Source organism: Pinus tabuliformis, chromosome 5_2 (assembly GCF_031772625.1).
Source record: "Pinus tabuliformis cultivar Carrire ecotype Pingquan chromosome 5_2, CPIR1, whole genome shotgun sequence".
In the NCBI taxonomy this organism is placed as follows: Eukaryota; Viridiplantae; Streptophyta; class Pinopsida; order Pinales; family Pinaceae; genus Pinus; species Pinus tabuliformis.
The window spans coordinates 832,810,613-832,822,744 of NC_142306.1; the positions used below are offsets into that span (position 1 = coordinate 832,810,613).

The 12,132-nt window shown below is 37.9% G+C and overlaps 1 protein-coding gene across 1 annotated transcript; it reads right to left on the reverse strand.

Annotated features, from left to right (window-relative positions):
- Positions 1-3,263: 3,263 nt before the first annotated feature.
- LOC149161909 (cinnamoyl-CoA reductase 1-like) lies at positions 3,264-11,929 on the reverse strand. Its single transcript, XM_089435587.1, has 6 exons — positions 11,558-11,929; positions 11,217-11,371; positions 10,669-10,854; positions 10,403-10,565; positions 3,748-3,940; positions 3,264-3,431 (listed from the first exon to the last, which is right to left on the reverse strand). Exons 1-6 carry the CDS (start codon positions 11,673-11,675, stop codon positions 3,281-3,283), a joined length of 966 nt encoding a protein of 321 aa, XP_089291713.1. The 5' UTR covers positions 11,676-11,929; the 3' UTR covers positions 3,264-3,280.
- Between the last annotated feature and the right edge of the window lie 203 nt (positions 11,930-12,132).

A 12,132-nucleotide genomic window follows, 5' to 3' on the forward strand; every position in this document is an offset into this window, starting at 1 on the left:
TCCTTGGAGGTATGCTGGATCCCTGCTTCTAGTTGGCTCTCTTGTTTTTTTGGGTGTTTTGTATCTTTTTGTTTAGCTGAAATCTCTCTGGTGTTTTTATATGCAATTTGGTTTCTATGGCGTGATCATTTATCAATCTTTTGTGATGAGGGAAAATTTGTGGGTATAGTCCTGGGTCCTCAGCCCGTCTTCCCTTGGACTTCTCCTTCGATGTCATCTGGTAGATTTGAGAAGAGGGGGTTTCTCGTTCGGTGCTAGTTGCTATTGTGGTTTGGGAGTTTGCAATGTTGATTCTCTTCCTAGTTTTTGAGTGTTTCTATGGGAGTGCAGTCATGAGGCCTTTCGAGTATTTCGAATTCTATGTTTAGCTTTTATCTTTGTCTAGAAGATAAATGTAACATACAATAGTTATATGTTCTAGACCATGGTTTTGCGATTTTTGGGTCCATGCTTCATGGTTTAGATGGAATTCAATTGCACTTCTTAGTTGAGCTTCTCAGGTGTGTTGGGCACATTCAAAATTGGGATATTCCCAAAGACTATGACTCTTTCTCTATCTTGGCTACATATAATTTAACTCAATGGAAAATGTCTAATACTCTTTGCAGTTGTAGTTTCCTTGCGGTTCTGGAAAATCATGAAATTCCACACAAATGTGATCGCCCCAGTCGGGGTGCTGAGGAAAGGGATCAATCCAACTTCCCTCTCCTAGAGGCCGCAACTCCAATGAAACCTACCCCTACCGAGGAACCTAATTCTCCTAATCGACATGAAGAATGTCATTGTTCGGAGGGGTTTTCATGTCAAGTTGGACATGCTAGCTCAAATTCTAAAGTGTTAAAAGAATTCTCACCATGCACAGGAAACATCAAGTGTCTATGGAGTAGCTCTTAAAGCTAAGGCATCATGACAAAAATGAACTCATTTCCTTCATGAATGGCCTCTAATGGAATCAATGACACATGTAAGATAGCTTGGCTCCTCTCCAACACAATCAATGGTGTCTATAAGAAAGATTGGATCATATGGATTGTCCTTTGAGCCATATGGAAACATATGTGCATTGTGTCTTTCAGACGCCTCCCCCCCTTGTTCTCCACATTCATGGTAAACCTACTATGTCTTAATCTTACTAGATTTTTGGTCCTATGTCCCTTTCAGTTCTTGGACAACCAAATGGAAATGACTTAGAGAGCATTTTTGAAAACAATTTTCTCATCGACAAATCCAGTATGAATGACACAATAATATTTTTGTCCAAATGGAAATGACTTAGAGAGCATTTTTGAAAACAATTTTCTCATTGACAAATCCAGTATGAATGACACAATAATATTGTTTCAATGTGTATATGTAATTTTGATTTATAAATGCAAAAAACACACACACACACACACACATATATATATGAATTAAGTTTATTTTGGGTGGTTGAGTGGAATAGTTGTTATCTTCTCACCCAAATTGAAGTATTGTAAATTAGAAATGTTTTTAAATTATATGTTCAAATCTATACGGATAAAATATGGTACACTTTGGAAAAGTTAATTGCCATGATGTCTTAACTCATAAACTCACAAGTGAAGAATTTTTGCGCCCAAAGGGACTCTACAACAGTGTATGAGGGAGATGTTGTCAAGTAACGTTATATAAAAAGATATGTGTGTGTGTGTGTGTGTGTGTGTGTGTGTGTGTGAGTGTCATATTTGTATATGTGATAGATGTTGTGTGTAAAGTTACTTTAAAAAAAATAATAAACTTTTTAGTATGAGGGATATATCTGAGAGATGTTGTGTGTAATGTTACTTTTAAAAAATAATAAAGTTACTTTAAAATTTTACTTTTTAGTATGAGGGATATATGTGAGGGATGTTACATGTGAGAGATGTTGTGTGTAACTTTACTTTAAAAAAAAATCACGTTACTTTAAAAATTTACTTTTTAGTATGAGGGATATATGTAATTTCTTCATTGAGCCTAGTTCTAATGCATATAGTATCATGCTAGAAATGTGTAAAGTAATGTAATGTAAACATTTTAACTCAATGAAAATAAAATAAAAATAACCTTAAAAATTAAATAGTAAAAAAATAAAAAAGACCATGGTATTCATGTGGAATATAACATATTTTAGGGAGAAATTAAACTACCCTAGATCCATCTTAGTTTGATGTTATATTTAGATGCATAATTAGTTCTAGAAAATGATGGTGTTGAATCCATGTAGCTGGTGAAGGTAAAAAGCCTAAATTATTGATATGTTTTAGAGGTGTGGAAATATTTGGAAAATATATAATTTTTACATTCTATCTAATATTTTTTCCACTTCCATCCACCTTTTACCACGTCATATTGGGAAAAATATAATATTAAATATTACATTTTATCCAATATTTCCTTAAAAATGGTCCACTTCTCATTGTGATTTTTCTTTATATTTGAAGTTTGCAGGTAAACAAACTCAACTATAAAATTAGCGAAGGTGAGGGGAAATATTGCATAAAATGTAATATTTAGGTAAAATGTAATAATATTACATTTTAATTAGTGTTTCCCCATCTCTCGCCACTTTTTGTTGTGACTTGTACTAATAAATATTGTAATATTATATTTTATCCAAGATTTCCCATCACCGCCTTTAGTTTTTATTAAAAAAATTCTTTAACATTTTGACTTAGTAATAATAAAATAAAAAATATAAATTAATAATTATAATTATAATCAATAATTAAACCAACCTAAATCCATTTTAATTCTTAATCTATAAATACAAAAAAAAACTAATTTCTTGAAATACAAACCTCCAAAATTAAAATAGATTTAAACTTATATACCAATTTAGGTCTAACCAAATTATAACCTTGATACACAATACTTTACCTTTATTATTTTACAATTAAATAATCGTTATTATAAAGTATTGGAAAAAAATATTATAATATTAAATTTTGTCAACGATTCAAAATATAATAAAATGTGTTGATTTCATACTCTAAGATGAATGGTATGATGCAGTGATAACGACGTATCATATATTTTCCATATAAATAAGAAGACAAGTACCATGGATCTAAGTTAATGAGATCTTTAATATTAAGATATTTGTTCTTAGAAGACAAGTACCATGGTTCTAAATTGATCCATGAAGGCGTAGAGTTGCAAAAGGTTTACATGTTGATATATTTGATTTGATCGACCACCAAACTCGGTATACATTCGATCTGCCAAGACACTTGGACTTATAATGTCAGTCCACGGCCTCCTCGGTGTTGTGAGGTCGTCAGAGATAGTGAAGAAAGCCCCTCTCCTGTAAACTGGCCACCGTATCAGCCAAAGACTTGTCTATTGGCGTGAAGGAGAGGCCCAGATCTCTGATTTTCCCATTGGAAAACTTGTATGGCTGCTTCCTTGGATTTATCTCGTCTGAACATCTGCAAGTATTCACGAGGTTGCAGAGAATTAAACAGAAACTTTTATATATAATATATATATGGATTATTTTAAAGAATTGTGAGGGGTGGATAGTTTAACCACAGTGAATCTGAAGGGTATTGTTAAGTTGATTGTAAAGTTTAGGAACATTTTAGAATCATCGTCGTATGAAAGACGGAACAATTAACTTTCTCTACATTCTCAAATTTCAGATATTTCAAAAACTTGCAATCAACCTACGTTAAACAACAATAACCTAAATATTAAAAAGTTCAAGAATAAAAACACCACACAATTTTCTTTGAAAGCACGTACTTGTTAGGCACTGGACAGCGCGGGCACAGTTTTGCCAGCATGTCGACGAGTTCTCCTCGGTGGAGGCTACATTCTGCGCACACATATCTTTGGCCACCAGCTGAACGTGTCTCATAAACTAAAATGTGAGCATCTGCCATGTCCCTCACGTCCACATATGCCTGAGTTAAGTTCGCGTACGTCTTCGCTGACCCTGAGTTTCATCCATTGTTCTCCTATTAAATCACTGGTATTCCATTAAATATGTAGCTAACCAGCCATGTCTTGTTGGGTATTTTCGAGTGGGGAAAAATACCAAAACCAGAGAAACAAACACCACAGAGCCAATGCTCTGTTTCCACTGTTCCAGGATCTTTTGTGCACAGGAAAGCTTTAAAAACAAAATGACTCAACAGTCTATTACACAGCGATAAAAATCATTCCATTCAATAAAATATAAAGCCTGAAACAACATTCATCCTCTTTGCTGAGAGGGATTTACCAAAACTTACATTTACCCATCAAAACAAAAACTCTGTCTTTTCTCTCTACCTGAGAGTTCACTGTGCTGGGTTTACTGTTGTAAAACCCATTTTACATTTATTGTTGTGAAAAACATTTTACACATACTGCTGTAAAATATTTTTACATTTACATCTGAGTGAAATCCCTTTTTTTTACATTCCTGGATTTTCACATTACATAAAAACTTATGCGTTCTTTTCTTTTTGCATCTCAATGCAAATCCAATTTCATTAATAAAATCTATGCACTACTGTGCAATGTTTTCACCTGCTTCATGTGCGCTCCCCTCATTTTTCATTTATGCACTGCTGTGCTTTCAATACAATACCACACAAAACTTGCTGAAGCTCTGCGCAGCCACTACTCCATTACATTCTTTTCCCTTGCTCTCTCTTGCACATACAGTATGCAGCCTCAATGAGCATCACACAAAAAAAACAACTCACACAGCAACAACACTAACGCTGCCACAATAGCTTAAAAACATACAAAATGCATAGTGCGTATGCACAATGCACAAAACTACACACGCTATACGCTGCTGCCGCAGCCACAATACGCCACAACAAAAAAATAACATTACACCTTTTTTTTTTTTTTTGCACGCAGGCACAACTAAAATAACGACTACAGCACGCCCTGTTCTACATTAAAAAATACATCACACGCAGCCACCACGGTGAGTAGGCACATTACATAAAACCGCTGCACGTTACCATTATACTACAATATATATCACATATATAAAAAATATATAAGACTATACGCCCATGACCATTTAAAACGGGCCTCCACCAAACAATACGAATAGCATTAAAAACCATAAGTTCATCCATCCGGAGGTCAACACAAAAGTCGTTTACTCCACGCAAAATTAAATTGACGCAGGCCCGTGCACCTTCAAGGATCGACGGCTGACAACACGCAACCAGATCGGACGATGGAGATTGATATCGGAAGGCAGTTTAATGCTGAGCTTTACCTCCCGATATGTCAGAGATGCTGATGTCAGGTGAGAGCCATGCGTCTTCACCAAATCGCATCGGAGCCCTTTGCCGGAATATTCTGTTGCCGGAAGGTTGGCGCGATATGTTTCAGGCGGCCGGAAAACACATGATCCGTTTCGCTGCTGAGATGGCGCCCGATGCTGCCCACGTCCGCCTGCAACTTGCAGTTGGAATTAACATTCCAACACTCCCCTTTAATTTCAACTGCTGGGCGTTCAATCTTACCCAAGCACTTTCTCACATGGAGGGATTCCCCAACACTGCTGTTAGAAAAAAATATCTTCCTCACATAGAGGGATTCACCAACTGCTTCTGATGCAGTTCCAAAAACAACAAAGTTGTCTTCCTCTTAATAGAGGGATTAACCTGAAACTGTGCTTAAGAGCACCTTCCTCATGACAGAGGGATTCACCATAACAATGTGCTGAAGAGCACCTTCCTCTTGACTGAGGGATTCACCATAATAATGTGCTGAAGAGCACCTTCCTCTTAACAGAGGGATTCACCTGTGACTATGCTGAAAAGCATCATCCTCTTGACAGAGGGATTCACCAAATGACCGCTTCAAATGCAGTTCCAAAACAAACAATCATTGCACTGCTGTGTGTGCAAACTCATTACAATGTTCTTTTATGCTGCTGCATATTCTCTGCTGCACTGTTGTGCCATCTTCTTTACTGCGTCTACCCCACACTGCTGTGTCTACACTTGCATTTCAGATGCAAACAACACACTCACTGCACTTACATTTACTGCTGTAAAAAAAATTTATTTTACATGTGTTGCTGTCCATTACTTCTTGCTGCTGCCCATAACTTCTTGCTGCTGCATTTTCTTATTTGCATTGCTGTGTGCTTCTCCTTCTTGCCATCATGCTGCTGTCCATAACTTCTTGCTGCTGCATTTTCCATATTCACTGCTGTCCATACCCATAACCATAGACTGTCATCCCTGGGTTTTTATTTGCTGCTGCGTTGCCTCTGCAATTTGCACTGTCGCTGCCTTTTGTTTCATCATACTGCTGTGCCCATACTCTTGGCACTTCATTCTCCACACAAAAAAAATAACACGGGCTGCTGCCTTTTCTTATGCACCCTTGCTTCACACAATCTTAGTCTTCATTCAAAATTTTTTTTTACACAATGCATTGCTGTGCAATTCCTTTGGCTTTCTGCTACCACACACATTCTTATACATCCAGTGTGCATTAAAAATCTGCTGTCCATTTATTTCTTTATGCATTTCTTTGCATGTTGCATTGCATAAAAAAAATTACATTTTTTTTACTGCTGTGTAACAAAAATTTCATTGCATTCTCAGCCACTGGGCATTTACGCTCTGCTGCGTTTTGCCTTCTTCTCATTTTCTTCTCATTGCTTTGCATTTTCATTCCCAATACAAAACATTTCATCTGCTGTGCATTACACTCATTCTACTGTGAGTATATTCTCTCACTTTACATAGAAGGGAAACTACCTTCCATTGCTATGCATTTCAATGCATGTGCACCACAAAAAAAATTTCAAACTGCTGTTCATTCTAATCCATTTGCTCCAAAAAAAAAATTCCAAACTGCTGTTTTGTATTCTATCTTCCCACTGCTGTGAGGGTCTCCATGCTTTGCATTTTTCTCTTATCTCGCTGCTGCTCTTTACATTTCAGCGCTGCCATCTTTTCTTCTTTATGCATTTCTGTGCATATTGCATAAAAACAAAGCAAAAACATTGTTGATTTCATCACTGCTGCATATTACCTTTCAGAGGGATTAACAAAGATTTCATTTGCAACTGCTGCGCTGCAATACATCCTCCATCAACAAATGACTGTTAATACAGTTCAGCAAACAACAAAAAAAATTCAAGCTCCCCTTTAGTGTATGCTTTATCTTCTTTCAGCAGACTCTTCTCAAAATAAATTTAGATCCACTGGGGAGTTCAAGGGGCTTTCAGATTGCCTTTCCTTCCTTCTCCATACTTGTGTAACTTTCTTCTTTTGCATGGGTCTAGCTTGCATAGGAGCCCATGTTAAGTTACATTCACGTGCCATATGCCCAATGTTATGACACTTAAAACATTCTACATTTTTCATGAATAACATTTCATGATTTCTTCTAAAATTGTTTCTTGGAGGTTGTCGTAGACCACAACATCTATCTCCATGAAATGCTCTACAATCTTTTGCCATATGACCAAAGTTTGAACAAGCATAACAATAACCATAAAATGAACTTTGGTACCTGGAAGATGGAGGTTTCCTTGATGTACTTCTGAAGCCTTGCTGCTTTGAGATCCTTTGATGATCACCATTGCCTCTTGCCTTTTTGCCATCAGCTACATTTCTTCTTGGAGCTGGTTTTCTACTTGGAGCAGGATTCCTTCTATTGCTGCCTTCATTTTTCTCCTTGCCTTTGCTGGAACTAGGAGCATCACCATCTCTTTCTGGCTTCTTCACATCTCCTTTGCTTAAAGCATCCTCATCCTTGTTTGAGAGTTCACCTACATACCCAAGTCCTGATTTATCAAATGGAGATCTGTGATAGTTGAGCATGTCATCCAATGCTTGAGAGCTCTTCATGATCTTGTTCATCCCTTCAACCTTTTTTCTGAGGAGGACAATCTCTTCTTCTAACTTTTCACATTCATTATTTTTCTTTGTAAGTTGTCCCTCAGTTTCTTTCTTGCTACGAGTAGCTTCAGCTGCTACTATTTTGAAGGAGATAATATCAGTCTTCATTTTGGAGATTTCTTCATCTTTTGCTTGACTGCTCTTCACTTTCTTTTCAGCTCCTTGTGCCTGCTTCTTGGCTTCTTGTAGTTCGGACTTAAGGGAGGAGACCTCTACCTTGTACTGTCCAATCTCTTCCACAAGCTTATTCATTCTCTTGTGTCTTTGTTCAAGTTGACTTGTCAAGGCATCTGCCTGCTTCTTTGCACTATTCAGCTGATTTGTCATAGATATGACTTCTTCATGATGCTTCCTTTTGCTTTTATCAATTAAATTCTTAAGCTTTGTAAGCTCTTCATCCCTTTCTTTTACTTGAAGCTTGATGAGGTCAAGCTTTTCATTCTCAACTTCTATGATGGGTTCTTCTTGACTCATTGTCATGGTCAGTGCTCCCTTTGCATGAAGGTCATGCAGTCTGTCCCATATATCCTTTGCTGATGTATATTTTCCTAGATTCCTCTTCACAGAATCAGGGAGTCCATCCAAGATAGTCTTTGCTGCTTGTGCATCATACTCCATGGATTCTTTATCCATCTTGCTATCATCAATCACTGACTCCCAGACTTCAATTCCCTCAAACATTAGGAAGGCCCTCATCCTTATTTCCCATACATCAAAGTTTCCATCAAACTTTGGGGTTTCAAATAGAATGTATTCTAATGGATTGCCTTCTAGTTTAGTAGGGGAGGGAGACACATTTTTAGCAGGCTTGGAGGCTTTCTTCTTTGACCTTGCCATTCTTAACTAGGCTTTAAATACTTGACTGTGTTTTCTTTTAAAATACCTGATTGTCTTCAGCAACTATACACAAAAAAAACTGAGAAATACCTGAATCTTTTTGCTGAATCTTCACACTGCTGGAGAAGCTTTACTGCTGCTGCAACAAGAGTCTTTCCTTCAGCTTCCTTGACACTTCAAAGAGCCTGAACCTGCTCTGTCACCATCAAAGAGCTTGGACCACCTCTGATACCACTGTTGGGTATTTTCGAGCGGGGAAAAATACCAAAACCAGACAAACAAACACCACAGAGCCAATGCTCTGTTTCCACTGTTCCAGGATCTTTTGTGCACAGGAAAGCTTTAAAAACAAAATGACTCAACAGTCTATTACACAGCCATAAAAATCATTCCATTCAATAAAATATAAAGCCTGAAACAACATTCATCCTCTTTGCTGAGAGGGATTTACCAAAACTTACATTTACCCATCAAAACAAAAACTCTGTCTTTTCTCTCCACCTGAGAGTTCACTGTGCTGGGTTTACTACTGTAAAACCCATTTTACATTCACTGCTGTGAAAAACATTTTACACATACTGCTGTAAAATATTTTTACATTTACATATGAGTGAAATCCCTTTTTTTTACATTCCTGGATTTTCACATTACATAAAAACTTATGCGTTCTTTTCTTTTTGCATCTCAATGCAAATCCAATTTCATTAATAAAATCTATGCACTACTGTGCAATGTTTTCACCTGCTTCATGTGCGCTCCCCTCATTTTTCATTTATGCACTGCTGTGCTTTCAATACAATACCACACAAAACTTGCTGAAGCTCTGCGCAGCCACTACTCCATTACATTCTTTTCCCTTGCTCTCTCTTGCGCATACAGTACGCAGCCTCAATGAGCATCACACAAAAAAAACAACTCACACAGCAACAACACTAACGCTGCCACAATAGCTTAAAAACATACAAAATGCATAGTGCGTATGCACAATGCACAAAACTACACACGCTATACGCTGCTGCCGCAGCCACAATACGCCACAACAAAAAAATAACATTACACCTTTTTTTTTTTTGCATGCAGGCACAACTAAAATAACGACTACAGCACGCCCTGTTCTACATTAAAAAATACATCACACGCAGCCACCACGGTGAGTAGGCACATTACATAAAACTGTTGCACGTTACCATTATACTACAATATATATCACATATATAAAAAATATATAAGACTATACGCCCATGACCATTTAAAACGGGCCTCCACCAAACAATACGAATAGCATTAAAAACCATAAGTTCATCCATCCGGCAGTCAACACAAAAGTCGTTTACTCCACGCAAAATTAAATTGACGCAGGCCCGTGCACCTTCAAGGATCGACGGCTGACAACACGCAACTAGATCGGACGATGGAGATTGATATCGGAAGGCAGTTTAATGCTGAGCTTTACCTCCCGATATGTCAGAGATGCTGATGTCAGGTGAGAGCCACGCGTCTTCACCAAATCGCATCGGAGCCCTTTGCCGGAATATTCTGTTGCCAGAAGGTTGGCGCGATATGTTTCAGGCGGCCGGAAAACACATGATCCGTTTCGCTGCTGAGATGGCGCCCGATGTTGCCCACGTCCGCCTGCAACTTGCAGTTGGAATTAACATTCCAACATGTCTAACATTACCCACCTGTCAAATATTTCATAATATGAGCAGTGCTGGCGTTCATGGTGGATTGCAACAGTGGGCTTAGAACCAGACATGGATTGATGACTACCATATCCAAATTCCTTCTCTCAGCAATCTCCCAAGCAGATTTCTCTGCCAACGTCTTTGCATAACAATACCAGTTCTGCAATGAGCCACACCAAGAAACAAATTAGCCCATGGGATTCCACCAGTATCTACATAGAATTTATATTTAGATGTGTTGTTAAAGCCAAAGTAATGAATACATTGGTGTGTATGCAGTAGTCCAGATCGCTCCAGCAATCGTCATCGACAATGGCGAGAGGGTCTCTGTGAGGGTTCATGTACACCGCACTGATAGAAGATGTAAATACTACGCGCTTCACCCCCATTTCTGCGCACGCCTCCATAACATTTCTCGTTCCTTTTACCGCTGGCTCTATCACCTGATTCTGCATCATTATAAACAATATTTCATCTGTACTGTCGGGTGGATCATCAATTTGCTTTTTGACAGAGAAACTGTGTATCTTGATTAAAATGACCAGTTTCAGAGAAACTCTGTATCTTGATTAAAATGACCAGTTTCGAGTGGAAGCTCCACCTGGGGACGAACATCTTATGTTTCCCTCATAATGTTCAACCCTAAACCTCTGTCGTTTCAATTGAAAAAAACATAGTTTCTCTAAATGAAAAAAAAGATTGACAACACAAATATTCAATATGTGCATTCATAAATTTGAAAACCCAAGAAAGAAATATGAATATAAGAGATGATATGATATGTATATATGAGAGGAGAAATAATAATTACAGGGTCATCGTTGAGAAGGCAAGCCATGTGAAAAACACCATGACATCCTCGAATAACTGTGACTAAGCTCTGGTAATCGAGAATATCAGGTTTCACAATCTGCAGTCTCTCTTTCGCCCCTTCCAGTTCTCTCAGATGCTCATACTTGCCATCCTCTGTATTTCAATCTTGAAATAGTTAGAATCCATTCCATTCAAACTAAACAGAGTTTACACACAATTATGTCATTGAAAAAAAACAAGTGGCTGTTACGAGGAGGTCCTGGGATCAATTCACAGTGAACCTAGTTATGGGCGAACCTAATCAAGATTATGTTGGTGAAAGTAGTAAATATAACCTACCGGGATTGCCACGTACTGCCCCCCTGACAGAATAGCCTTTGCTGAGGAGTTTCTTGACCACCCACGAGGCAATGAATCCCCCTGCTCCAGTCACACAAACATCTTGATCTGATCTCATTGTTTATTGCAGGCCGCAATCTAGATGAAGCAGTGAACTGTAAATGCCTAACTTGGGTTTCTTAATGAGGTGTGGGAAATGAAGGGGAGAGATCATATCCTTTTAAAGAACATGAAGCAGGGGTGGGAAGATACTCAGAAAATACTCAGAAGGCTTAAGCTAACCTTACATTGGAAAGTCAAGGTTGCCACCTAAACGTGTTGTTGGGGCAGCCGACGCAGGCTAAAAAGTTGTTGAGTAATTACTTGAGAAATGCAAAATGAAAGCTGAATAAGTCTGGCGAGGGCATGGAACAATAAAATATAATCTGCTTCCATGAAGGAGGAGGATTATTGAAATAATGAAAACACAGGCGGAGGATTCCTTCTACATGTTGTGGAAGAATTGGTTTGAGTGTTTAGGCTAAAACAGAAACGTGTCAGTCGCTGATAAATTGAAACCTCGGTCGTGTTATATT